Source organism: Panthera tigris, chromosome D2, assembly GCF_018350195.1.
Source record: "Panthera tigris isolate Pti1 chromosome D2, P.tigris_Pti1_mat1.1, whole genome shotgun sequence".
In the NCBI taxonomy this organism is placed as follows: Eukaryota; Metazoa; Chordata; class Mammalia; order Carnivora; family Felidae; genus Panthera; species Panthera tigris.
The window spans coordinates 56,017,322-56,043,365 of record NC_056670.1 but is presented as its reverse complement, the minus strand read 5'-3'; the positions used below and the strand labels follow the sequence as shown (position 1 = coordinate 56,043,365).

The 26,044-nt window shown below is 49.2% G+C and overlaps 1 protein-coding gene across 2 annotated transcripts; it reads right to left on the bottom strand.

Moving 5' to 3' along the window:
• Positions 1 to 163: 163 nt before the first annotated feature.
• Positions 164 to 21,857, bottom strand: ZFYVE27 (zinc finger FYVE-type containing 27). 2 transcript variants are annotated; one of them, XM_007080144.3, is made up of 12 exons: positions 21,682 to 21,857; positions 20,243 to 20,440; positions 15,941 to 16,011; positions 14,163 to 14,349; positions 11,207 to 11,302; positions 10,749 to 10,861; positions 9,876 to 10,015; positions 9,220 to 9,291; positions 7,289 to 7,433; positions 3,186 to 3,232; positions 2,797 to 2,878; positions 164 to 1,795 (listed from the first exon to the last, which is right to left on the bottom strand). In XM_007080144.3, the coding sequence occupies exons 2-12, from the start codon at positions 20,437 to 20,439 to the stop codon at positions 1,731 to 1,733; spliced, it is 1,215 nt and encodes a 404-aa protein (XP_007080206.1). In that variant the 5' UTR covers position 20,440; positions 21,682 to 21,857; the 3' UTR covers positions 164 to 1,730. The 2 variants fall into 2 exon arrangements, with proteins under 2 accessions (XP_007080206.1, XP_042816179.1); XM_042960245.1 differs by lacking the exon at positions 164 to 1,795 and adding an exon at positions 2,101 to 2,207.
• Between the last annotated feature and the right edge of the window lie 4,187 nt (positions 21,858 to 26,044).

Here is a 26,044-nt window from a genome sequence, read left to right as displayed (position 1 = left end):
GGCTTTCCTCCCCCGCCCCGGCAAACACCCAGACTTCAGCGTCCACACCCCCTCCAGCCCTGTCCTGCAGGCACAGCTCAAGCCTGCAGACTCCGCCACTGCAGGGGGAGTCTGGCTCTCCAGCCTCAGGAGGAGGGTTAGTTCAAGGACCAGGACAAAAACATAAGAAGCTTGAGGCCTTTTTATTGACAATTCTCCATACACACAGAGATCCTTTCCGTTCCTCTCCAGTGTAAATGAAGCACAGGGTACTTCACTCTCATCTGTTAACAAAGGAGCCCGGAGCCCGAGGAAGGGGGTATACCAAGGCCTGCCCACTTCCCCAGGGACTTGCACCTCCCTGGCCTGGAGCAGGCCCGACTGCCGGCCCTAGTTACACTGGTTGGCCTGGCGAGAAAGCTGGCCTCAGATGGCCTCTGTCTCCCCAGCCCGTCTCCTTGGATCCCTGCTCAGCCTCCCATGGGTCCTGGGTCCCCGGCAGCCCGTGGCTCCGGGGAAGCATCCTAGAACAGAAGCACCCCACTCTTCTTCATTCCATTCCTTGTGCCACCTGCTCCCAGGAACCATGCAATAAATAAATAAATACTTCAAAAAGGCAGGGCAGCTCCAAGGGAGGGAAATGGTGCCTGAGCCCGCTCAAGGCTTAGGGAGAGACACTGACGGCCTAAAAGTCCAGAGTGAACATAAAACTGTTGGAGAGGATGGGGACCTCAAGTGGCCTTAACCCGTAAGTGAGACTGTCCTGCTGGGGAACAGTGCCAGAGTCTAGGACCCAGCCCAGAGAGATCCTACACTTCCCAGGCCCCCAAGGGTCAAGGGCTTCAGGACCTCTGCTCTGCTTGCCTATCTCACACTCCATGGGACAAGGGGCCAGGGAGAGAAATGCAGCTCTGTGCCAGAGGAGGGATGCCCAAGGCTCCGAGCAAAAGAAACAAGAGTGATCTGAATGCCTGGCATCTACCCAATGGAGCTGTCACCAGGGTAATATGTGGCCTGAGATTCTGCTAGTGAAGGTTCTGCAAGGTAAGGCTGAGGCCCTTTGAGCTGCTGGGGATCCCTGTGTTTTTTCCCACTTAATACTAAAGAACTCTGACAGGCCCTCCTAGACACATCCTCCTCTGGGAGAACATGGAAATTTCAACCCTGTTTCTAGAAGGACTTTCGGTCTGGTGAGCCCTGGCCATACCCTCTGGTGGAGAAACAAGGAGATGCTGATGCCTGAAGGAACGTTCGCATAGCAGAGTGGGGTCACGGCACGTCCAGGCCCTTCTGCAGGCTCTCAGAGGCCAAGGGCTTGGACCAGCAACCAGCAGAGGAAGAATCTCTTTTCCCAGTCTCTGATCTCTGGTCTCCTAGAACTGTCAGGTGTGGACAGATGCCCTGACGCTCAGAGACCCTACAGAGACCAGGCCTAGCTCACTCCTGCCCTCTAGTTTATATTCCCTGCCCAGCTCTGAGTCCACTGATCAGTCCAGGGCAGAGGAGGGCACACATGCCAGGCCCTCCAGGGGCTCCTCTTCCCTCTGGGTTTCAAGAACTGCCGCTTACTAGCCCTCCGCAGGAGTGGGGAACAGCTCCAGAATCCAGCTGGAGACAGCGAGGACAGGAAGGGGACGCCTACCTAGCGTTCAGGCCACATTTGCCCAGCACACACCACATGCGGCTAGGGAGGGTGAGGCCTGCTGCTGGCCCCAGGGACCGACGCCCACTTTGGACCCCAGCCCCTCTTCTCACTTGCTCAAGGTCTGGTTACACGAGGCACACACAAACACAGTCTCTCTCTGGGCTTCGGGGGCTGAAAAGGAGGAAGAACTTGGTGAGACACTTCCTCATGCCCCTTGGTTACGGCCCCAATACTACAACCACCTCCCCAACCCCCAAAGTCCCACAAGAGCTGCCCACCAGCCAGCCCACATCTTCATTAACCCAGCTCACTAGCCTGCCCTCAGACTTCTCTCTCCATGGGGACAGGGGACTGTAGGAGTGACCATACCAACAGCAGGCCTCTCCCAGGTGCTCTACATTAGAAATTATTTTGGCACCAACAAAACCCCATTGAAAATATTTTTTAAATACAACACCAGAAGTTCATTTTCCAAAATGTTTTAACAGTGGTTATCTCTAGGTAATAAAATTACAGGATTATTTTTTTCTTCCTTCTTCTTCTGTATTGTAATCTCCAAATCTTCTAGAATAACCATATGTTACTTGCATGACCAGAAAGAAAACCAAAAAACCTCGATTTGTGATTATAACATATTTCAGGCAGTATGAAAAATATGCTCCCAATTTTTTTAGAAGATGCATATGCATTTATCCTGCGTGCACACTGGTGCTCTCCCTTTATCTGTATCTTTTGTTTACAATGAGTATGTACAGCTTCTATAGAAGGAAAAGAAATTATTTTTGTTGTTGTTGTTAAGTATTACCAAGGTAATGAGAACAAGAATAAAAATTAGGACGGTGGCTTCCTCTGGGGAAGGCAGGGTGGTACCAGGGAGGCTTGGCAGTGTTGCTAATGCTCTCTTTTTTTAACTTCAGTGAAGCAGCCACAGGTATTTAGATTACACCTTATAATTCAGATATGTTAAATAGGTTCCTTTGCACGCATCAAATACTTCAGTGTTTTGTGTGTTAAAGAATGGAAAATGTTTCTACGGGCCAGACAGGATCCCGAGTTCCCCTGCCTTCTCACTGAGCCCCTACTCCCTTCCCACACTGCAGCACCCCTTGGAGGAAGCGGGAACCCGCCAAGCCCTACCAACAGCCTGACCCCCGGCCACTTGCATCACTCACCTGTGGCTCCCATGGAGGACTTAGGCACCTTGAAGGAGCAGCACCGGGAGCAGAAGCTGTTTCCACAGTTACTGCAGCTTCGCTGCAGAGAAGAGCCAAGGTCAGTATCAGATGCGTCCCCCACGCCCAGAGCCCACCTCCTTTCCACCAGGTGATCCCACCCAAGGAACCAGAGACTACCGTGGGACTAGGGAGGTGCCCAAGTGGGGCAGGACAAAGCAAACACAACATCCAACGGGAGGGCTGGTGAAGGCGTGAGCATGGGGGCAGGGAAGCCCTGCTCATTTGAGCAAACCTCGGACCCCAGGACCAATGTGGCCCACCGACTCCCCACTACTCCCCTGCATCTCATCCCAAGCCCCTGAAAACACACCGTCAACGAGACTTACCCTCTTCTTCAGCACTGAGAAGGTGGCCGAGCAGCCCGTACAGTTCCCTGACAAACAGAGGTAGCAGCTCAGCCCTGACCCAACCCAGGCCTCAACTCTCACCTGCCCCTGGCTCTTCTAAACAGGCCCACTCAGGACACCAGCCCAGCCCAGACACCGTGCTAGGAGCGGTGCGCAAGGGAGCACCAGACAGATCCAGATCTGCAGACAGAAGGGAGGACTCAAGCTGACAGTCCCTGGGAGTCCATGTCTCCAGACCATACACAGCTGCCGGTCCACAGGCCTTCCCAGGACTTAAAGGCTCCACCTGTAGGTCCAGCCAAAACCGAAGAACATCCAGCAGAATCTGCTCCCTGGAAATCACACCAAGCCGGGGAGGACCTGACAACAGGCATCCTTCAGAGAAGGCAGCTCCAAAGAGCGCAAACCAAACCTGCCTGACACAACCCCTTCTCAAGTGTCTCCTTACAAATACTCCTTGCAAATACTCTGCCCACAGGTAAATTCAGAAACATCTCCTAAAACCCAACTCCTGCTTCCTGCCATCTAAAGATTCTAGGAGAGGACCTCAGAACCAGGCATCTTCCAAGAAGTCACGCGGGGCAGAGGCACAGACACTGTGAGAGGTGGGCAGGAGGGAGCACGACAGAGCCGCGAGACAGACCCACCTAAACCACCACACAGGATGACAATTTGCGACCACGACCACGGTGGCAGAGGAGCAACAGCAGCTTAGCAAACGCACAGGAGGAGGGGAGGGGGTGTAAGAAGAGACGAGAGACAGGGAGGAGGGAACCGAAAGTTTTTTCAGAGGCCGCTGCGCTCACCACCCACTCATGCTTCCAGGAAAGTTGAGGATGGAAAAGGTGGACCAAGGCAAAGGCAGTCTGCTGAAGAGGGGGCCTGCAAGTGAATGATGAGAACCAAAAGGGAGGCGACCTGAGGAGGAGGAAAAGCCACACTGGCTTCTCCAAGCTCCAGAAACAAAAGCAAACCCTGAAGAGAACAAAGAAGATTCCAAGGGCTGCCCCCAGGATCACAGACTGTGGTTTGAGGCAGAAATCTCCGTGCAGGCCCGGGGCACTGACCCAGGGGAGAAAGGCACGAGGGTGCTCCCGGCAGGGGCTACAGAGCCCAGCAGGAGGCTGAGTTGAGTCCTGGAAAAACTTGGAAGCAGATAATAAGGCTACTGGAGTAAGTGTCTACAACTTGGGGCCCAGAGGCCTCCTGTGATCTGGCCAGAGCAATTGGCAGCTTCAGGAAGCACTGCTGAGCCTCTCGAACCACCTGTGTGACCAGGTACAGGAACCCAGGCCTCATCTTCATGCAAAGGCCCAAAGCTGTATTGACAGCTACCTGTGGTCCCTTCCTCTGTTCTGCCAGAACCCCGCGCAGCTCTTGCTAAAGGACACTCCCTGTGTTCAAGGAAAGGAGGGCCCAAGCTAGAGCAAGGAGAAACCTGAGGCCAAGGTGTATGAGGTGAATGCCACTGCTGCCAGTCGGCTCATGGCCCAGCAGAGGACAGGATAGGGAAAGGCATAGCAGGTGCCGCTGCCTTGATGCCAAACAAAGAATCGCGCCACGCTAAGACTTTGGCCCCCACACTAAGAATGTGGGCAAAGCAACCCATCCGTGCTCCTCCTCGGCAAGGGGAGCAGGGGCATGGGCATGGGGCAGGGGACCGGAGCCACTCAAAGACTGACACTCACACCCACGTCCAGGATGGAGTGCCAAGGCCAAGCCACCCAGGGCTGCCATGTGGTCCCCCAAGTAGCCGTGCACAAGCCTGGGCCAAGGAGGGCTTAGGGTGCTGACACCGGCTCAAGACAGGTGTATGGAGGAAGCACCCCTGTTCTCTTCCAGCATCTACCAACTTTCCCTGCCCTCATTCTCAGCGAAGGGCCTGACTCACCATGTGATGATGCCATGGGAGCAGGCAGAGCAGGGAGGAGCCCAGGACTGCATGGGCCCTGCAACGGTAATGGTCACAGAGCCTCTGGGACACAGGGGGGCCACAGAGAAGCTCCTGAGCAGCCTGTCCTCATTTTTCCCAGGCACCCCCATCATCCACTGGCATCCGGAACGGAGTGGCCCTGAAGGTGGCTCACCCCATGCTGGCCTGCAGGAGCCAGACCCAGAAGCGGAGCTGCTACGGCTGACCTCATGGCAAAGACCCTGAGAGCATCTCAAGGAAGCGACAGAGAGCAGTTTCGAAAAATGTAAAATTAAGAGGGGAAAAAGAAGCATTTTCTGCCCTTGCCATCTTCATGTGAACCTAAAAGGCCTTCACCCATCCCAGCAGGGATTATCTGAACTGAAAATCAAATATTGAAATGGGACAGACGTAAAACGAGAGGACTTCGGACACTACAGCAAAAGGAGGAAGATGAGTTAGAAAAACAAGAACACAGGGGCACGTGGGTGGCTCAGTCGGTTAAGCGTCCGACTTCGGCTCAGGTCATGATCTCACAGTTTGTGGGTTCGAGCCCCGCATCGGGCTCTGTGCTGACAGCTCAGAGCCTGGAGCCTGTTTCAGCTTCTGTGTCTCCCTCTCTCTCTGCCCCTCCCCAACTTGCACTGTGTCTCCCTCTGTCTCAAAAATAAATAAACATTAAGAAAAAAAATTTTTTTTAAAAAGAAAGAAAAACAAGAACACAGGAGCCAGAGCAGATGGCTTGGATTTGAGTCACAGCTCGACCATTTACTGGCTGAGAACATGGGCAGAATCACTCTTCTCACCCGAGGTTACTCACCTGCGAATGAGAACACCTAAGGCCCTTTACTTAAAACTCAGATACAAATGAATCACATGCTACAGCAAGAGTACTAATTCTTCTGTAACGTCACTTGGGACTTCTGGAACCCAGGCTGCTTCTAAGCCCTAAGAACTGCCTGTCCCTATCACATCTCCCATTGGAACTAAATGAGACCATGTACATGCAAGTGCGCTGAACACAGAGCTCCAGAGAAGCCGGTGATCATCACGAATAAAACGGAACTTGAAATGACTGGGGGACACTCACACAGCTGAAAGACACAGCATGTGGAGGACCTCTAATCCTGAAAACCAACTGCGCTGGGTGCTACAAGGGCAGGAAGGGAGGTCCCCGGATGCTCTGGGTCAAATTCCTCAAAACAAATCCCAGGGGCTTCTCCCAGGGTGCAGGCCGTAGAAGTCACTCCCACCAGAACACACAGTATAGCCACCCCACCCTCTTCCCTGTCAGCTGACACTAGGTACAAGTAAGGCTCTTCCTCAATCATAGCACCCAAGTCACCCGCGCTCTTCAGCCAGAACTCTATGTGGCTCATTAATCGCTGTTCTGGCCTGAGTCAGGTTTCCCACAGAGCTAACAGTCAAGTCCACCCTTCTCCAAAGCTGGCATCCTTGACCCACACCCACCTCCCAGTAAAGTAAGCACTTGGCTGAGGAGAAGGGACCTCAAGGTTCTATCACAGGCAGAGGAAGATACAAAAGTATCTTTGCTTCAACTTGTTTCAGCTTGGATAGGAAAGATCCAGACAAGCTCCTCGGCACCTGCAGAATGGACCAAGCCCTCTCATAGTAACAGCACCCCTTATTAAGCATTTACCATGACCCAGCCAGCATTGTGCTAACACTTAATAAGAATCATCTCGTTAGAGACCTATAAGAGTCCTGTGAGCTAAGAACTATTCTTACTGCCCTTTTACAGAAGGGGAGACCAAGGCACGGAGAGATTAAGTAATTTGCTCAAAGACACCCAGCAGAGCTGGAATTTATACCAGGCAATCAGACTCCACATTCTATTCTCAATCATTAGGCTCCACTGCCTTCTGAGGCTCTGTCTCAGGGTTACATCTCTCTCTACAGTCCTGGAGCGGCATTTCTCGAACTGAGTGCCTCAACTGCCCACAAGCTATTACTCAGTAAGGACAGAGGGACACGAAGGAACCTACACTTGCTCCCTTGGCAGTCCTACTGTGTGTCCGCTACCTTCCCAGGGGCCTGGGGACATAGCTTCACTCCTTGCTTTGGTCACAAACCAGAACCCACAATTCCAAGACTCTGGCCCTGTGGCCACGGTGCCCACGGTGCCCCCGTCCCTCAGCCCCGGCCATACCAAAGTTGTTAGTAGGGTAGCGTTTGCGGAGCCGCTCCGTGAGCCGGGACACCTTGCTGCGCAGCACCTCGTTCTTGCTCAGGAACCCGTTGTCCTGCAGAACCAGCTCATCCTCTGCTGGGCACGGGGCACCCTCGTCATCCTCCTGCGGGAACAGCTCCTTCCAGTCCTGCCCACCTCGTGGCGGGGCTCCGGGACCCACGTGCAGAGGCACCCAGCACAGACCCCAGGAGGCATGGTGATGGCTGGCTCAGTCGCCCTCCCCCCTGCCCAGCCCCTGCCCAGCTCACCGAGGCTCCTACTTACCAGCACCACCAAGTGGGTCTCCTGCCTCCCGAGGTGCAGGGGAGAAGGAGAGAAAAGAGAGAGATAGCAAGAAGAAGGAAGCTGCTGGGAGGGGGCCCCCAGGCAAAAGGAAACACAGAAGTGCCACTCTGAGTTCTGTCTGAGCACGTCCCAAAGGGTGACCCATTCACAGAGGCCCCCAGAGAAGGATCCCAGGACTGGGAGCAGCAGTATACTACTGTTTTTCAAATTGGGTGAAATCAAGTGGATTGTTATTTTAACAGAGCAGAAATTTATAATGTATTTCCAGAAAACTTGCTTCATTTAAGTTTTACATATTTTACAGACATAAGTGTGAATTAGACTAAGATATAAAATGTGTTCACTACTGTGGGTTATGAACAAAAACACTTGAAAGTCCTGGCTGTATATATCCTCCACCTCCACCACCACCACCACCACCACCACCACCCCCACCAAGATGCACAGTCTGCAATCACGTATTAACGTCTTGGAGAAATCTTTCCGTAGCTGAAAATTTAACTGCCTATGTGGATGGGACTAAAACGAGAGAGGTGAGCTAGGGCAACTCACAGGCCCAGGGGCAACTCACAAAACCCCATTTCTTATACCTCAATTTCCCACTTACAAAGGAACATAGAAATGACTTTCTGGTATACAGAAATACAATAGGACAGCTGTGACAATAAACAGTAACCACCATAAGGACTCAGTGACTGGGGACAAGGGGAGTGGGGGCAGTGGTGGGGACTAGGTGATTTTTCTAAAGGGGACAGTCACTCCTCAGCTACACTGACCACTGAAGACTCAGGGCTACCAGAGCTTCTGATTTTTCAGAGACACTGAAAATCCAGACTTTTCCTTAAGATCTCCCCATTTGTAAATTTTTTAAGTCTTGCATGCCAAATAAAACACTTCTGTGAACTACCAGTTTGAACCACTGTCTTAAAATGAGGAAGACTCGGGGTGCCTGGGTGGCTCAGTCGGTTTGGTGTCCAGCTTTGGCTCAGGTCATGATCTCACGGTTCGTGGGTTCAAGCCCCACATCAGGCCTGACAGCTTGGAGCCTGAAGCCTGCTTCGGATTCTGTGTCTCCCTCTTTCTCTGCCCCTTGCCTGCTCACACTCTGTCTCTGTCTCTCTCAAAAATAAAACATTTAAAAAAATTAAAATCAGGAAGACTCTTTGACCTATTACTTGACCTGCAACCACTTTCTCCAGCTTCCCCTTCCTGCCTCCAAGAGATATCTTTCTAATCTCATTCTGCATAAGGGCAGTCAGAGGCCCAGGGCAATGCCCTCCCTCGAATCTGCCTTCCCACATCAAAGGCACCAAGCCCAGAGTCCCCAGTCTAGGTGGGAAGTGACACCCCCCCCCCCCCCCCCCACTGCAGAGTGTTTCCCAGAGGCTTCCCTGCCCTGGGCACCCTGAGAGATGTAGGTCAGCTACAGTATGAGTGGAAGTTCACAGGTACCCTTTCGTGCAGTGAGTTCTAGCTCAGAACCAGTTCTGGCTGCTGATCTGGATAGAAGAGAACTGAAAAAACCTACATTTGGGACACAAAAAGCCAGCTGGCTCCCGGACCATCTGTCTGGTGGGTAGGGGGCGTAGGGAAGGACCACCCACCTCAATCGCATCTTTAAACTCCTCATCAGGCTCAGCCTCCTCGGCCTCCTCCACACTTCCGGGCGTGAGGTCCTGGGAAAAGAGAGGATTACAGAAGGGGAGGGACGCGGCCCTGCCCACTTAGGCAGAGGCCACCAGCAGCAGAGCCAGCACCCAGGTTCCCCAGAACATCTGTCCCTGCCCAGAAGAGGTGGCACACCTGCAAGAAAGAAGTCATGAGAAGGAGGGCGCCCTCTGACCTCCAAGGACAGGGGGATGGGCCCAACACCACAGGTGGCCCTACGGTGGCTGCAGAGCACAGTGACCGACAGCATGGGTTCTAGAACCACAGGGCCTGGTCTGAGTCCTGGCCGCACCATGTGCAGGCAACTACTCTGGGCCCCGGCCACCTCCTCTGCAGAAAAGGATCCTCTCATTCTCAGAGACAACCTACACCTCCAAGGATTGACACCTACAGCAGGATAAGCAGTCAACAAAGCGCCCAGTTGCTACTACGGTTACTATTATTATTATTAAACACTTCAGAGGAAATGAGGCCGGGGAAGCAGCGGGAACCAGAACAAGGCCAGGAGCTGTGCGGTATAAATAAGCTGGGAACGGGAAGGCCCCACAACCTGCCCACAGCAGGCTCTGCCCTGACAGTGGGGGGCGCTCACCTCCGTGGGTGTGGGCGCAGGCGTGCAGTCCGGCAGGGCGCACTTTCCCCCAGCATCTGGCAGCGGGAGGCTCTCAAAGACACCGTCTTCCTGCTTGGGGTTCATCCGCCGCTGCAGACATGCCCTGTACTCAGATACCACTACTCAGGGCAAGAACCGGGGGAGGCAGAAACAGGATGGAATGAGCGGTGCCCTGGGGGACCCCCTTCTGCAGGTGGCTGGCCTGTTCCACCAGCGGCCCACTCTCCACAGCAAGAAAGTCCCCTTCCTAACTCTGAACAAGTCACCCAACCTAAGCTTCGTAAACAAAACAGAGATACTACCACCCACCCCATGTGATTGCAATACAGAGATTAAATGTAGTAAGTGCTTGACGAATTACAGCTTCTGTAATTAATTACTCAACCACAGGGAGGAGGAAAAATACAGCAATCACCCAAACATATGCATAGGCCCAGACTTCTGTGACTGAGGGCCTCTCCAGACTGCCTGACTGCTTTAGAAGCAAGACAGCCGACAAGAACTCTGGGACCACAGAGTACTGGCAGCATCTCAGGAGGCGGATGGCAGCACTGGGAAAACATCCCTCCCTCACTTCCTAGAAGCCACCACATCATGTAAACAGGGATTCACCTGCTTTGGGAAGGGAGAGGGACCCTACAGCAGCAGCTTCGCCTGTTTCCCTGTATCCCACCTGACATCTGAGAGATGCACATCCCGGGGACCCTCTGAGAAACTACTCTGGCGTGGTGCTGCCCCCTTGTGGATGGCACAGCAAACAGACGATTAGCTGTAGAGACTTGGTAAACGGGGGAAGCCTAACCTAGCCCTCAGAGCCTGGGCCCCAACTCTGTCAAGCTGTCCAGGGCTTACCTCGGAAGAACTCCACATTCCCCAGAAAGAGCGTGCTGTTTAAAAGGGCAAGGACCCAGCACAGGGGCAGCAGGTACAGCATGCACACTGTGCCCAGAAGAGCCCCATAGAACCTGCATGGACAGAGAGGAACCACAGGGTCAGAAATTCTTAAGATCAGAAGGAAACCAATTTGGAGCACACCCACATGGCAACAGGCACGCTTAAGAATAAACCAACGAGATCTGCTCGTCAAACAAGTGGGTGAGAGATTACACGGAGGGACATGTTTCTGCTACTAAGATTATTTGTACCACCCCCGAGAGTGTCTAAACAAAAGCAGTACATTCCAGCTCACAGGTTTATGTGCAGGTTTACACACAAGAGTCTCGGAGGCTCTCTGCCCCTGAGCTAGGTGAGCAGGGACTCCAGCGGCAAATCCCAGCAGAACAGCAGTGGGGGGAACGAGGGCCACTCACTGCGAAGACGCGGCAGGGTTCTCCCAGTGCAGCACGCGGTAGGCAGCTTCGCAGGTACGGCACAGGCGGCTCAGGAAGGCCTCCAGCTGGATCAGGCTGCGGGCACACAGGGCTTCTGTGAGCCGCGCACGCCGGGGCCGGCCGGAGCTCAGGGCCACAGAGCCCAGGACTTCACCGCGACGGCTAGCTAGGCACAGCTGGTCTCTTCAAACCCACGAGAGGGGCCAGAGAGCTCAGGAGAAACTGCATACATTTCAGTCCCCTTTTCAGGACCCCTCCTGAGGTGTGAACAGGACACAGGTTCCTGCCTGGGTCTCTTCCAGGCTGTTGATGTTGGGCTACTTGACGTTCCCAGGGCTGAAGTTTCCTCATTCATAAAATGAGGAGCAGGGTACCCACCTTCCAACACACTGCAGCTACGGGATAAATGGCAGGATGGATATCAGTGTGTCTCCACCTGGGCTGTGAGGCAGACTCACTTGGGAGGGTTTTTTTAATGGCTGCACCCCCAGAAGCAATGAACGCATGCTGCACCCAGATCTTGGTTTCTGAAGGGCTCTGGGGAGAACTGGCTGATTCTAGAGTGGGGGCAGCACAAGCGTGAGATAAATCTGAACATCACATGTACTCAAAAGTAATGGGGACATACTGAAAGGACACAAGAGCCATTTCAAAAGAGCTCCTAGTGCCAAACCTAGGACAGTCTGAGATCAAAATAGTGACAGTAATGGATTATAACCCATTAAATAAAACTAAGAATCTTGAGTTCGTATTGGTAAAAGGAAGAGCTCTTTCTTACAGTGGAATACCAGCTAACAATGACAATTAGAAAATCACCTTTGTAACTATCACAGTAATAAACTGATCAAGGCAAGACCCAGCAATGGCCGCCGTCTGATAGAGAAACCTTAACTAACTGATCAAAGTTAGTATCTCCCATAACAAGACAGACTGACATCACGTACCTCCTGACAGGATACACTGACAACAACACACACACTGTTTGTGGCATTCCCGCCGAAAATGTATAACTAAGGTAATGTATAACATCTAATTACAAAGAAACAAACAAACCCCAATTAAGGGATATTCTACAAAATAATAATCTTGTTTTTACTTAAAAACGTCAAGGTGTGGGGTGCCTGGGTGGCTCAGTCGGTTGAGCATCCAACTTCATTCAGCTCAGGTCATGATCTCACCGTTCATGGGCTCAGGCTCTGTGCTGACAGCTCAGAGCCTGAAGCCTGCTTCCGATTCTGTGTCTCCCTCTCTCTCTGCTCCTCCCCCACTCACACTCTGTCTCTCTCTCTCGAAAATAAACAAACATAAAAAAAATACACCAGGGTGCCTGGGTGGCTCAGTCAGGTAAGCATCTGACTTCAGCTCAGGTCATGATCTCACGGTTCATGGGTTCAAGCCCCGCATCAGGCTTCGTGCCGACAGCTCGGAGCCTGGAGCCTGCTTCGGATTCTGTGTCTCCCTCCGTCTTTGCCCCTCCCCCACTTGAGCTCTATCTCTCAAAAAGGAATAAATGTCAAAAAAAGTTTTCTTTTCATTTAAAAATGTCACGGTCATAGGGCACCTGGGTGGCTCAACCGGCTAAGCGTCTGACTCTTGATTTCAGCTCAGGTCATGATCTCACAGTTTGTGAGTACGAGCCCTGCATTGGGCTCTGCACTCAATGTGCAGCCTGCCTGGGATTCTCTCTCTCTCTCCTGCTCTCTCTCTCTCAAAAATAAACAAACTTAAAAATTAAAAAAAAAAAAAAAAAAAGTCAAGGTCATGAGAAACAAAGACTAAGGAACTACTCCAGGATACAGGAGACTAAGACGACATAAAAACTAAATGTAATGTAGGACTCAGGACTGGATCCTGGATCAGGGTAAATTCCTATAAAAGATCTTATTAGCACAACTGGTAAAATCTGATTATGAACTGTGTATTAGATAATTGCACTAATGCTGTTAGCCATGTAAAATTTCCTAATTTTGATTATAGGATTATGGACATCTAAGAGAATGTCTTTGCTCTTAGGAAAGAAGCATTTGGGGTAAACAAGGCATGATGTTTGCAACTTACTTTCAAATGGTTCAGGAAGAAAAAAAATAATGTGCAAGGATACAGCAACAGACGAAGCCAATGTCGCAAACTGTTAATAATTGTTTTATCTGGGTAAAGGGCATAGGGGAGTTCTTTGTATTATTCTTGCAACTCCCATTTAAGTTTAAAGTCATTTCAAAATAAAAAGGTTTTTTGTTGTTGTTGTTGTTTTTTTTTTTTTTTAAAAAAAAAAACACAGATACCCAGACCCACTCCAGATAACTGACTCAGGCCAGGCCCAGGCTCCGTCTGTTTGTAACTCTTGTCTGCAGCTTTGCAGATGCTATGGTTACTGTTATTCACCAGTCGTAAGGTGCTTCTTCAGAAGTACCAGCTCTGTCACATCTAGGAAGCCTCTCAACAGCACAGTGATGGTGACCGGTATTTACTGAACACTTCCTGGGTACCAGACACTCATTTACTCTTCACACCCACCTATGAGGTAAGTCTATTACTATCCCATTTAACGGATGAAGAACCCGAGGCACAGGGAGGCTGAGCAGCTTGCCCGACGTCACGCAGCAAGTAAAGGGAAGAGCTGGCATTTGAACCCTGGCTCCTGTGCGCACATGCTTATTAGTCAAGACCCTAAATTGGGTCTCTGGTGGAAAGAACACAAACTGTTGTGAAATCAGCTAGATCTGGATTCTCGTCCCACCATGGTCCCCTTTTAGCTGTGTGCACCTCTTTCCTAACCATAAATGGAAGATAATAATAGCAGCTACCTCCCAGAACTGGTGGAAAGACGAAAGGAAATAACATCTGTGGTTTGCCTAACACAATGCCCGGCACAGAGCAAGTACTCAGTGCGGCGGTCGTGACTGCCTCCCACCTCCCCGGCCCCTTTCATACTCACAAGCTCTTCACCTCAGCCACAGCCTCGGGGCGAGACAGGCGAACTCTCTGGAGGTCCTCCTGCCTCACGCTGTGATACTTCCTCCGCATCAACTCAGACTCAGGCAGCCGTGCCCGGCAGACCTCCTGAAGGTAGCCCAGAAGGGCGGGCACTGAAATCATCAGGGCACCCACCGAGTACCACGCACCTGTGGGATCGACGATACTGCAGGTGAACGGGTAGCGAGGACCGGCAGCCTCTGCCCACCAGATGCCCACGTGTTAGCTCCCTCACCTCCTCCAGGGCTCCGTCCAGAAGGCCTTCCCTGATCACCTCGCATGACACAGTATCTGCCCTGCTCCCTCTCCAGCCCTTTAACTCAGCTTTAGTCTTCCTCATAGAATTCCTATCGCCCTCCAATAGGATTCCTATAGCCACACAACTGACGATATGTATAGTTGTCTCCTTCACAATATAGGCTCTTGAGGGCTGGGACTTCATTTGCTTGGTCACTATAGCCCCAGACCCATTTTTTTTTTTAATATTAAAAAACTCATGCTAGCACACAGTAGGTGGTCGTGCCTGGAGTCTGGCCGCTGGAGCACCCCGTGACTGACGTGCTGACGTTTGGGCCCCTGGGACAGATTAGAAGTCTTTCTTTTGGCTTTTGGAATACCACAGACCAGACCACTGTGGACTAAGAAAAGGGAATGCTGAGAGAAAATCCAAAGAAGAAACTTGGTCCATGCAGTACGGTGCCCCCAAAGCAAGCTAACAGAGCACTGAGCACAGAGTAAATGCTTGTTAAGTATCTGTCATATGATTTACTTTGGAAATATGTTAAGAAAAATCTTAACAGCCTGAGAAGGATATCTGAGTTTAGAACAGGCAAAGAGTCCTACTAAGAAACAAAAAACGAGGTCTTCTGTGAACTGGGTTTATTTTTAACCCATCAAATCCATATCTCCATAGGAAACAAAGGAGAAACTTGAGAAATGCAAGTTCGAAAGAGGAGTGAAAATGTGAATAAAGGTCCCAGCTCCTCAGAACATTCTGTCCCAGGCCCTTCACACATTCACCCTAGGGATTCAGCTTTTTCTGCAGCCATCTGCCAGTTCCAAACAGGAAAACGGCTGGGTCCTGGTATATCTCGTCACAAAAGGTCCCCAGGAGACATCACTACCCAAGACCCCTAGAGCCACCCACCTGTCCACCCGTCTCCCTCAAAGGCTCCACACCACAGACCCCTCATTGCTGGTGACTTCCCAGCAGCCCCCCTCCAGGCTCACTTGCTGAGCCAGAGAAAATCCAGAGATATGGCAAAAATCTCTACAAAAATCTATTCACCTTCCTGGTACGCTGACCCCATGTCATGCCCCAATGACCCCAGAATCAGCTTGAAAGTCAAAATGGAAAAAGGTCAATCCGCCAGCATTCAGTCAAGAAGGAAACAAAAATAATAATAATAGCTATCATACATCGGCTGCTTACTCTGTCAGACACTGTGCTAAATGTTATACATAGGCGGTCTCACTCCGCACAACCACCCTCGGAGGAAAGCACCCTCCTTTTAGAGATGAGGAAAATTAGGCCTTAACAAACAGATTCAAGAACTTGCCCAAAGTCATCCAAACCACCCAGCCAGGATTCTAGCCCAGAGTGTCTCTCCAGAGCCAGTTTTCTGACATCAAGCAGACATGGAAGGAAGCCACCTCCAGGGCAAGACAGGCAGCCACTTCTTGAAATTCTTTCCCACATTCATTCACAAAAGCCCCCTGGCCCCTGGAAGCAGTTCTTACCTTCATTCAAAGTGAGGAACAAGATGTTGAGGCCCAGGCAGGTCAGCAAGGAACACAAAGGTGTCTGCCACCTACAACACAAAAAAGGCCTGGTCACCAAAGACGGCCACTCCTCCAGTGGGAAGGGGAGATGGCTACCACGGGTGGGTCATCAAAACCAGGAGCAAGAGGAGGGGGCCTGGAGCTCACAGTGTCAAGGAGAAATGAAAAGTGGGCCCCTCATGTGGACAGGCGCCTGGGGGAGGAGTTAAGGTCACACATTAGGCCCTGTGATGAGAAAAGGTATCCTGTCAGAACTAGAATACCTATGGAACTTTCTCCCAGAAGAAGAATTTATAAAATATCCGTTGAGAAACCCAGTTTATACTGTTTAACCTCTGTTTTATAAGGTTCTGGTCTCTTTAAGAGGTGACAATGACAAACTTTCTTCTTTAAAATTTTCCCTTAGAAAAATACATGAACCATATATTCACTGTGCAAAATTCATCTAATACAGAAATCAAAGGACAAAACATGAAGGATTTCTGTGACCCCAGTTGTGACTTTCTTATTTCTCAAATTTTGTGAATTTATTTTAACATACGTTAATTCAAAAGGAGAAAAAAATAGGGGTGTGCCTGGGTGGCTCAGTTAGCTAAGGGTCCAACTCTTGATTTCGACCCAAGTCATGATCTCACGGCCGTGAGACGGAGCGCTGGGTCAGGCTCCACACTGGACACTGAGCCTGCTTAAGATTCTCTCTCTCCCTGTGCCTCTCTCTGGCTTGCACGAGAGTGCGTGCTTGCCCTCTCTCAAAAAATAAAAATAAGTCAGGGCGCCCGGGTGGCTCAGTCGGTGAAGTGTCTGACTCTTGGTTTCAGCTCAGGTCATGATCTCGTGGTCATGAGCTCCCTGCTGGGCATGGCACCTGCTTAAGATTCCCTCTCCCCCTCTGCGCCTCCCCGACTCGAGTGAGATCGCATGCTCTCCCTCTCTTGAGACATAAAAATAAAAACTAAATAAATAAGGAGAAAGAATCATGTTTTGTTTTAATCTATCAAAACCGAACTTGAAACCAGCACACAGCATCCTTTCAGCAGCCACGCCCTAAGTGAACCGGCAGCGCTGGGGGCCCACGCAGGCCCAGCCCACCACCACCACCAAAGAGCAGTGCACAAGCCCCCAAAGAGGAAAGAAAGAAGACCAGAGGCTCGAGCTGACAGAGACCAGCAAAGGCTGCTGGCTCCGCCCCTCATAAAGGACATTTAACAGGGAAAAAGGAGCAGAGATGTGGCAGTGAAGCCCGACACCCACATTCGAAAGAGCCAGTATAGCATTTCTAAGGTCAGCCATCAGAGGAAGAGTCAAAGAAAAATAAACAGGTAAGTTGCTGGTAAGCAACATATTCAGAACTCCAATGTATTTTCTTTCGCTGTGATTGAGGTATTTCAGTTGCTAAATGAGATTCATTAACTTATGTGCTGTTTTTACTTTGAGTAAGGGAATAAAATGACCTTTCTCTACCTTTCTCTAAAAATTCAGCATACTCCCTCTATACCATCCTAATGAGGCCTCAGAACCATCCAGTGGCAGGTACCAGCGTAAAAGCAAATTAAAAATCAGGTCTAAGGCCGATCTCATTTCAGAAATAAAAACATCATACAGTCACTAAAGTCACTTTCATTGTAAAGCCTCTCCCATTCTGTCTCATATCTTCACTGACACTTTGGTCATGGAGACCCACCCACTAGAGTAGCTGATCCCAGAAGAGGAGTCTTTTAAAAATCTAACGCAGTTCTAGGCTTCAGACGTAACAGACAAAGCTCAAGATTAGGTCCCTCTTGAAAGTCAAATCCTCTTTACTAAGAAAAGAACAATCAAAAGCACAAATTAATCTGACAGCCATTTTCACAGACCAGTGCTCTGTCTTCCCCTGGCACAGAAGACAAGCTCCTGGGGGCTTTTTAGACCAAATGCTGCTCCCCCCATCCGGCTTTAATCAATCCCATCACATCTTCAGATTTCTAATTTCATAAAATGGAAAAACCCTAACACGAGTTCCAAGAAGCACTAAGAGACCAGTGGTAGAAAAGGAGAAGGACAGGATATATTTACTTTTGCACTTTGCCACAAAAGGGTAAAACACATACACATACACACGCATGCTTGCATGTGTGCACAGAAAACACCAGGGCCCACCCCCTGCCCTAAGGAAGACTAAAATTCATTTCAGCTGGACAATCGTGGTGGGATTATAAAACAAGCCCCTAGTCCATTCTCCCTTCTCTCGTGACAAGAGTACAGTGATCTAATAGAGAACATTTCTCTGGAACACAAACTAGCTCATCTCTAGGGTTAATGCCATAAATGAAGGGGGTTCTGGGGTGAACAAGAAAAATTTAGGGGGCCTTGTTCAGAGAGTTAAAAACAAACCTTGCAGGGTGCCTGGGTGGCACAGTTAACTATCTGACACTTGGTTCTGGCACAGGTCATGACTGCAGGGTTGTGAGAGCGAGCCCCACATCAGGCTCTGTGCTGAGCGTGGAGCCTGCTTGGGATTCTCTCTCTCTCTCTCTCTCTCTCTCTCTCTCTCTCTCTCTCTCTCCCTCTGCCCCCTCCCCCAACAAGTATGTTCTCTCGCTCTCTCTCTAAAATTAAAAAACAAACCTCCCCCACTACTTCCAGATTGAGGTAAGAATGAATACTCAACGGCACTCTTAGAGATTAACCCAACTGTACTAACCCTGCCTCCTACCTGTCTCTCTCAGGCATCTTAGAGGGTTGGAGATCTGTATGAGAATCTGGTGAAAATTAGAAGCTTCTTCCTTAGAAATACACATGTGTGCACAAAGATATATATATATAGTTTCAAGAGATTCACTGACCCCATAAAGTCCCATTCAGGCCCCAGGTTATGAACGTCTGCTGTGTAGGACAACCAGATTTTATGTGGCTCCCAATATTAGCAATACATAACCTTTGGGGTTTCACTTGAATCTGATCTAGCCTTTAAATCTAACTTCCAATTTGCACCATGAGGAAGCAACCAGACAAATCTAAGTAGGAAATTCTCCAGGACAGTCAGCTCAGTCTCCAGCAAGTCAGTATCATGAAAAAGAAACCATTTTAGATTGAAAGAGACTTAAGGGACACAATAACCACATAGAATGCACAGTCCTGGATTGGAATCTGATTTGGCCAAAACATGACATTCCTGCAACAACTGAGGAAATCTGAACGTGAACTGAATATAAAATGATATCAGGGAATTATTGTTAACTTTGTTAGGTGTGATGTTGCTTTTTCTTATTAAAAAAAAAAATGTCCGAAGGCACCTGGGTGGCTCAGTGGGTTGAGCATCCAACTTCGGCTCAGGTCATGATCTCACAGCTCATGAGTTCGAGCCCCATATTGGGCTCTATGCTGACAGCTCAGAGCCTGGAGCCTGCTTCAGATTCTGTGTCTCCCTCTCTCTGCCTCTTTCCAGTTCATACTCTCTCTCTCTCAAAAATACATAAACATTAAAAAAAATTTTTTTTTAATGTCCAGGGGGCACTGGGGTGGCTCAGTCAGATGAGCATCTGACATCGGCTCAGGACATGATCTTGTGGTTTGTGTTGGAGTCCCCATGTCAGGCTCACTGCGGTAAGCACCCCTGATCCTGTCTCCCTCCCTCTGGGCCCCTCCCTCGCTTGCACTCTCGCTCTGAAAAACAAATAAAACATTTTTTTAAATGTCCTTATTACTTGGAAATAAATTGACATATTTATGGAGTGAAATAGTACATATCTGTAATTAAAATTCTTTAAGAAAGTGAGTTGAAAAGGGAAAAAATAAAACTATAGAGAATGAAAATCAAAGCAAAATAAGAACAAAAAATTTTGAGATCCATAATCTCAAAAGATTATTGAAAAAAAAGGTTAGTGGAAACGGTACCTGCTAATTCATAGGTATTTACATTTAACTTCTGTTAAAAATTATATTCTAATTCTAATATTAATTATGCTGATACTGAGAAAGGAAAAAAAACCTGCTTTAAAGATTTAGAAGGCCCGATGTTCAAGGCTAGTTAGCAGTCTTGAGGTATGATCTTACTGAACCACAAAGAAACTCTGGTGAAAGGCCATATGGTTTCCAGGGCCTGCCTCTCCAGGGGTGGGCCTGGAATAAGCCCGGGGAACCAATGGACCTCCCAGAACTGCTCTTCACTAGGGCAGAAAGGACAGCCCGGCCACTGCCTAAATGGCTAGCACAACTATGGAGCAGGAAAGCAGAAGGCCCAGATGGTCAGAGCAATCAGAGCAACTCTACAAAGTCTATTACCTGAGCAAGTATCGGACACCGTCACCTGCATCCTTTAGGGGTTCCAGGTAGATCTCCAGCCTCTTGTAGGACAGAACCAAGTTGAAAAGATCAAACGCCGGGGACTTGGTAGGGGCAGGTGGAGACTCCAGGGGAGCCTCAGGCATCGCGCTGGGGCTTACCTCTGGCCCACTCCCCTCACGCTCTGATGTCTGCATCCTGTAACCATAATAATTCCTGACATTTGCATTGCACTTCCAATCCCAACACACTATCTCATGTGGTGCATGAGGTTTATTACAGAATAAACCTGTCAAAGTAGCAAGGGTTACAGATGGAATACCCGTTTCACAGAGAGGAAACACCATTCAGCAGGGTGAACCGAATTACCCAGATATAAAACCCGGCTCATCTGACTCTCCATCTAATGTCTTTTCCCCACAGATCCATCAAGAGTACAAACCATAAAGACCAAGAACACATGGTTGCTGGGAAGAGGCAATCTGTTGTCTAAAAAGAAATGATGACCTGGAATATTTTTCACCCACTCTTTACCTGGTTAATTCCTACTCATCCTTCAGGTATTGGCTGAAACATTGCAACACCGTCAGTCTGGAATGGGCGCCCATCCCCAATGATCCTAAAGGATCATGAACTTGCCCTAACAGTATTTATCACACCAAAGTAAAACTCCCTGCTTTCTTGCCGGTCTACACTTCTTAACTTTAGTAGGAGTTCCACCAAGTCAAAAAAATATGTCTTCCATTTACCACTACTTCTGCACATAGTGGACGGTTAATTTATGATCAGTGAATTAGTGAATGAACTGAATGAGTGAATGAACTGCCCATCCTCCAGGACTCCAGTGCTTTCTCCTGCCCTGTCATATCTTCTAACCCTTTCTTCTCCCTTCTGTTCCCAACCACTTCCTGTACCATTCCTGCCCATTACCCTCCCTTTTCCCTTGAACCCGGAGAGGCAGTCACCTCCTTCCATAAGGCCCCGTTCCCATCTCCCCTCTCCGATGGGGAGAACCGCAGGAACCCTCACCCTCTTTCCTAATTTCAAAGTCCTACCCCAAATGCTAAGCAGAAAACAAGTGATCAAAACCTCGGAGCACAGCAACATAAGCCAGTCCCACGCAGGGGACTGCGACCTGAAGGGGGTGGGGATGTGACAAAGAGGACGCTGGGAGCCCGAGATACCCACGGAAGGAGATCGGATAAAAGGACCCGGGGTGGGCGCGGTAAGAGCCCGTGTGGGCGGGGAGCCGGTCAGCGCAGGCAGAGGCCTGAACTACCACCACCGCAGCCCAGGGAATCTGATGGGGCCTTTCGGCCCAGACCGGGAAGGCCACGCCCAAAGCCGCTGGGCCGCAGGTGACGGCCCCTGCGGCGTCCAGGAGCCCAACTCCGTGCCCTTGGCAGAGACAAGGGGATGGGGAGGGGGTGGCACCTCACCTGCCCGGTCGCTGGGTTGGTAGAGGAGGGGCGGGGACGGCCAGGGAGCACTGGAAGGGCCACCGGGCCCAGGAGCGTTTCCTCAGGCCCCCCCCACCCCGACGACAAGCCTCTTCCAAGGGCCTCAGAAGTCGCAAATCGGAGAGCCTCCTCCACCTACCCCCGCCGCCGCCACTTCCGGGACGCGAATTGCTCAGCGGCGGCGTGCCCGTGACGTCATCGCGCCCGCCCCGCCTCCGGCCCCTGCTGCTGCGTTTAGCTCCGCCCACTCTAGCACAGGTGAGCGCCCACCTCAGCCCTGTGCCTCCGCGTCTTTCCTCCCTCAGCCTCGCCCACACTCAGCTGGGTCCCTGAGTGATCAGGATTCGCAAAATACCGCAGATCGGTGGGAGCACGTGCTTCAGGGTCACGCATCGCGCCACTCTGGTACAAATCGAACCGATTCGTATAAGCAGGAGTCAAATGTATGTACCCCTTCCTTGATTGCCCCAACTGGAAACTATCACTTTCCCTTCCAAACAGCTAGAATGTGAACAGATTCGAAATCACCGCCCGGACCAAGCTGTATTCAGAAATCCTCTCCCTTCTCAGAGGAGGCTTTGTGTCTAGGTCAGGCTTGTCGGCTGCACTCTGCCTCTGCTCCTTTAGGATGAGTCCAGAGGAAGTATAGAAAGATTTTTTTTTTCTTTAATATCTTAACTACCTGAAATTTCACCATCAGTAATTTACTCCAAAGGTAAATTTTAGTGTCTTTGCAGCTCCTCCTTGAGTGGGCCTGGATCACTGGTCTCACACTGGCTGTGGCTAGTAGTATAATTGGTTCTCTCTTCTTGCAGCTGTGCAATTGAGAGATATTATTTAAGAACTAGACATTATTCGGGGGGAACACTGGAGGATACAAGAAGGCTCTAAAGGCCAGAAAGGGACAACAGTCATGGCCAATATCGATGAACAAAGACTTCCCTTGGTAATTAGAGACTGGTCAGCTGGATTCTGCTTTTGGGAATCTACCTCTGAATTTAGTATAATGAAGTTCTCCCAGTTCCTTGTTTCCCTTCTCCAACATTCCGAGTCTTCATTCTTTGCTCCAAATCCTAGTGCCACTGATAAGTGAAAGAGACCGAAGGAGAACAAACTAGTAAAAGAAGATAAGTAATAACTTACCATTTTCCAGATGTTAGTCTTTGCATCTCTAAGCGACAGTGTGTATGACCCACATGATTGACTCATAAACCTCACTGTGGCCCTTGGAGAAATACTAGTGGGAAATGCTGGGTAGAACAAGCTGGAAAATAGGAGTGGGGAGAGAAGAGAATGTCTAAGCAGCTCACCTCCACCAGATGGCTCCCTCACCCACTCTTACATAAACCTTGGGGTTTCAGAGCTGCCTTTGAATTTGGGAGTTTCTGTCTGTGGCCTTTCCTGCCACCATTTCCACCGCACGCCAGATTTTGTCATGCTTTGAGCGGTACCCGTTATTTCATTCTGTGTAACAAATTATTTCAAAACTTACTGGTTTAAAACAATAATAAATATATATTTTCTCACTCTGGTGTTTGGCTTTTGGGTGATTTTGGTCAGGAAATGGAGAGTGGCTTCGTGGGCGGTTTTGGCTCCAGCTTTCGTGAGACTGCAGTCAGATGTTGGATAGGGCTGCTATCATCTGAAGGCTTGATGAGGCTGGGGGATTGGCTTCCACAGTGGCTTCTTTGCACTGCTGACAAGTTGATGCTGGCATTCTTTTTTTTTTTTTTTTTTTTAAACATTTATTTCTGAGACAGAGAGAGACAGAGCATGAACGGGGGAAGGTCAGAGAGAGGGAGACACAGAATCCGAAACAGGCTCCAGGCTCTGAGCTGTCAGCACAGAGCCCGACGCGGGGCTCCAACTCACGGACCCGACCCGAGAGATCATGACCCAAGCCGAAGTCCGCCGCCCAACCCAACCGACGACAGAGCCACCCAGGGGCCCCAATGCTGGCATTCTTATGCTGATAGGCTGGGAAGAGGTTTCAGTTCCCCGCGGCTTGGCACTCTCCAGAAGGCCTCTTCAGCGTCCTCTTGGCATGGTGGCTGACTTCCTCCAGAGCAAGAGATCCAAGAGGGAGCCACAAGATCTATGATATATCCTCAGAAGGACACACCGTCATTTTCACAATATCCTACTGGTTTTACAGGTCAGAACTATTCAATGTCCCAATGTATAATGGGAGGCTTATACAAGAGCATGACTGCCAGGAGGTAATCATTGGGGCCATCCTGGAGGCCATATTGGAGGCTAGCTGCTGCTATGTGCTGCTCTGTGGCTTAGAATATCCTTCCTCCTCCACCTGACCTCCTCCTGCAGACCTTTGAACATCCAGCTTGAATGTCAAGTCCTTTGTGAAGCTTTCCCCAAATAATTTCTCATTTCCTCCTCTGTGTTTACACAGAACTCTGATCCATCCCTGTTAAGCACCTATCACTTTGCATTTCAACCTGTGTCTATAATCCCCCCCGCTACCTCTGTTCGGGAGAGCAGAGAAACTGAAACTTAAAATCCTGGCAGCCCCAGTTTCTGCCAAGTATAGAGCTTTGGCACAGTAAGTATTCAATGAATGCTTATTTTTAAATAAATGAATAAAACAGAGAAAATAACAAGTGTTGGTGAGGATGTGGAGAAACTGGACCCTTTGTGCACCATTGTTGGGAATGTAAATAGTGCAGCCTCTATGGGAAACGACATGTCATATCCTCAAAAAATTAAATGATCCAGCAATGCCACTTCTGAGTATATACCCAGGAGAACTGAAAGTAGGATCTCGAAGAGATATTTATGCACCCATGTTTATAGCAGCATTATTCACAATAACCAGGAATGTAGAAGTCACCCAAGTGTCTGTTAATGAATGCACAGATAAACAAAATATGCAAGGATAAACAAATATATATATATATATATGCACATATATGTATATATATACACAATAAACGATTATTCAGCCTTGAAAAAGTAGGGAAATTCTGACACATGCTACAACATGAATGAACCTTGAGGACATGAATGCTAAGTGAAAGAAGCCAGCCACAAAACAAGTTTGTACAATTCCACTTACACAAGGTCCCTAAAGCAGTCAAATTCATAGAGACAGAAAGTAGAATACAAATGCCAGGGGCTGGAGGGAGGGGAGAGCGGGGTGTTATTGTTTAATGGAAATCGATTGTCAATTTTGCAAGACGAGAAGTGTTTGGAGATGGCTGCACAATGTGAACATACGTTAATACTGCTGAACTGTACACTTAAAATACGGTTAAGATGGTACATTTTATGTTATATGTATCTGGCCACAATTAAAATTCCTTAATATTTATTTATTTATTTATTTATTTTGAGAGAGACAGTGTGCAAGCAGGGTAGGGACAGAGAGAAGGAGATAGAGAATCCCAAGCAGGGCCCACACGCTCAGCCTGACATGAGGCTTGATCCCACGCCCGTTGAGATCATGACCTGAGCCAAAATCAAAAGTCGGACACTTGACGGACTGAGCCGGCCAGGCCCCCACAATTCAAAATCTTTAAATGAAAGATTGATGTGTAAACAAAGTGGAATATATCCATTCAATGAAATATTAAATCAGCTGCAAAAAGAAATGAAGTATTCGTACGAGCTACAACAAGGATGAACTTTGAAAACGGTATGCTGCATGAAAGAAACTGACACAAAGGCCACGTGTTGTATGAATCTATTTACATGAAATGTTCACAACAGACAAACCTATGGAGACAGAAAGTATATTAGCGGCTGCCAGGCACTGGGGGGCGAGAGGGAGGGGCAGGAACTGGGAGTGACTTCTAACAGTTACAGGGTTTCTTCTTGGAATGATGGAAATGTTCTGGAATTGGATAGTGGTGATGGTTGCACAACGTTGTGAGTATACTAAAACCCCTGAATTGTACACTTTAAAAATGAGACTTCTTATGTTATGTTGTGTGAAATCTTGTGTTATATGAATTATATTTCAATTAAAAAGTGAGTGAAATGAAATACTTGACTGGTATGTATTTTTTGGTTGTCTTTAATATTTGCATTTTCTCTAGTATTTACACTTAATATTTGAGTATAGTTTTTGATTAATAGCTCATCGCCATTGCTCTGAAAAGAGTTCAATAAATACATCTTTATGTTCTTGTACCTGGGAAAGAAGTACCCATGAGTAATGAGTTTTCCAGCTGTGAGACAGTGAGTTGTCAGACAAACACAGCAAGGAAATGAATGTCTGCAGTTACATTCTTACTCAATAGCTCTTGGCAGCCATGAAAACAGCCATTCATCAAACACAAGCAAAAAAAAGCTTCACAGAGCAAAGCAGTGAAAAACCTCAGCA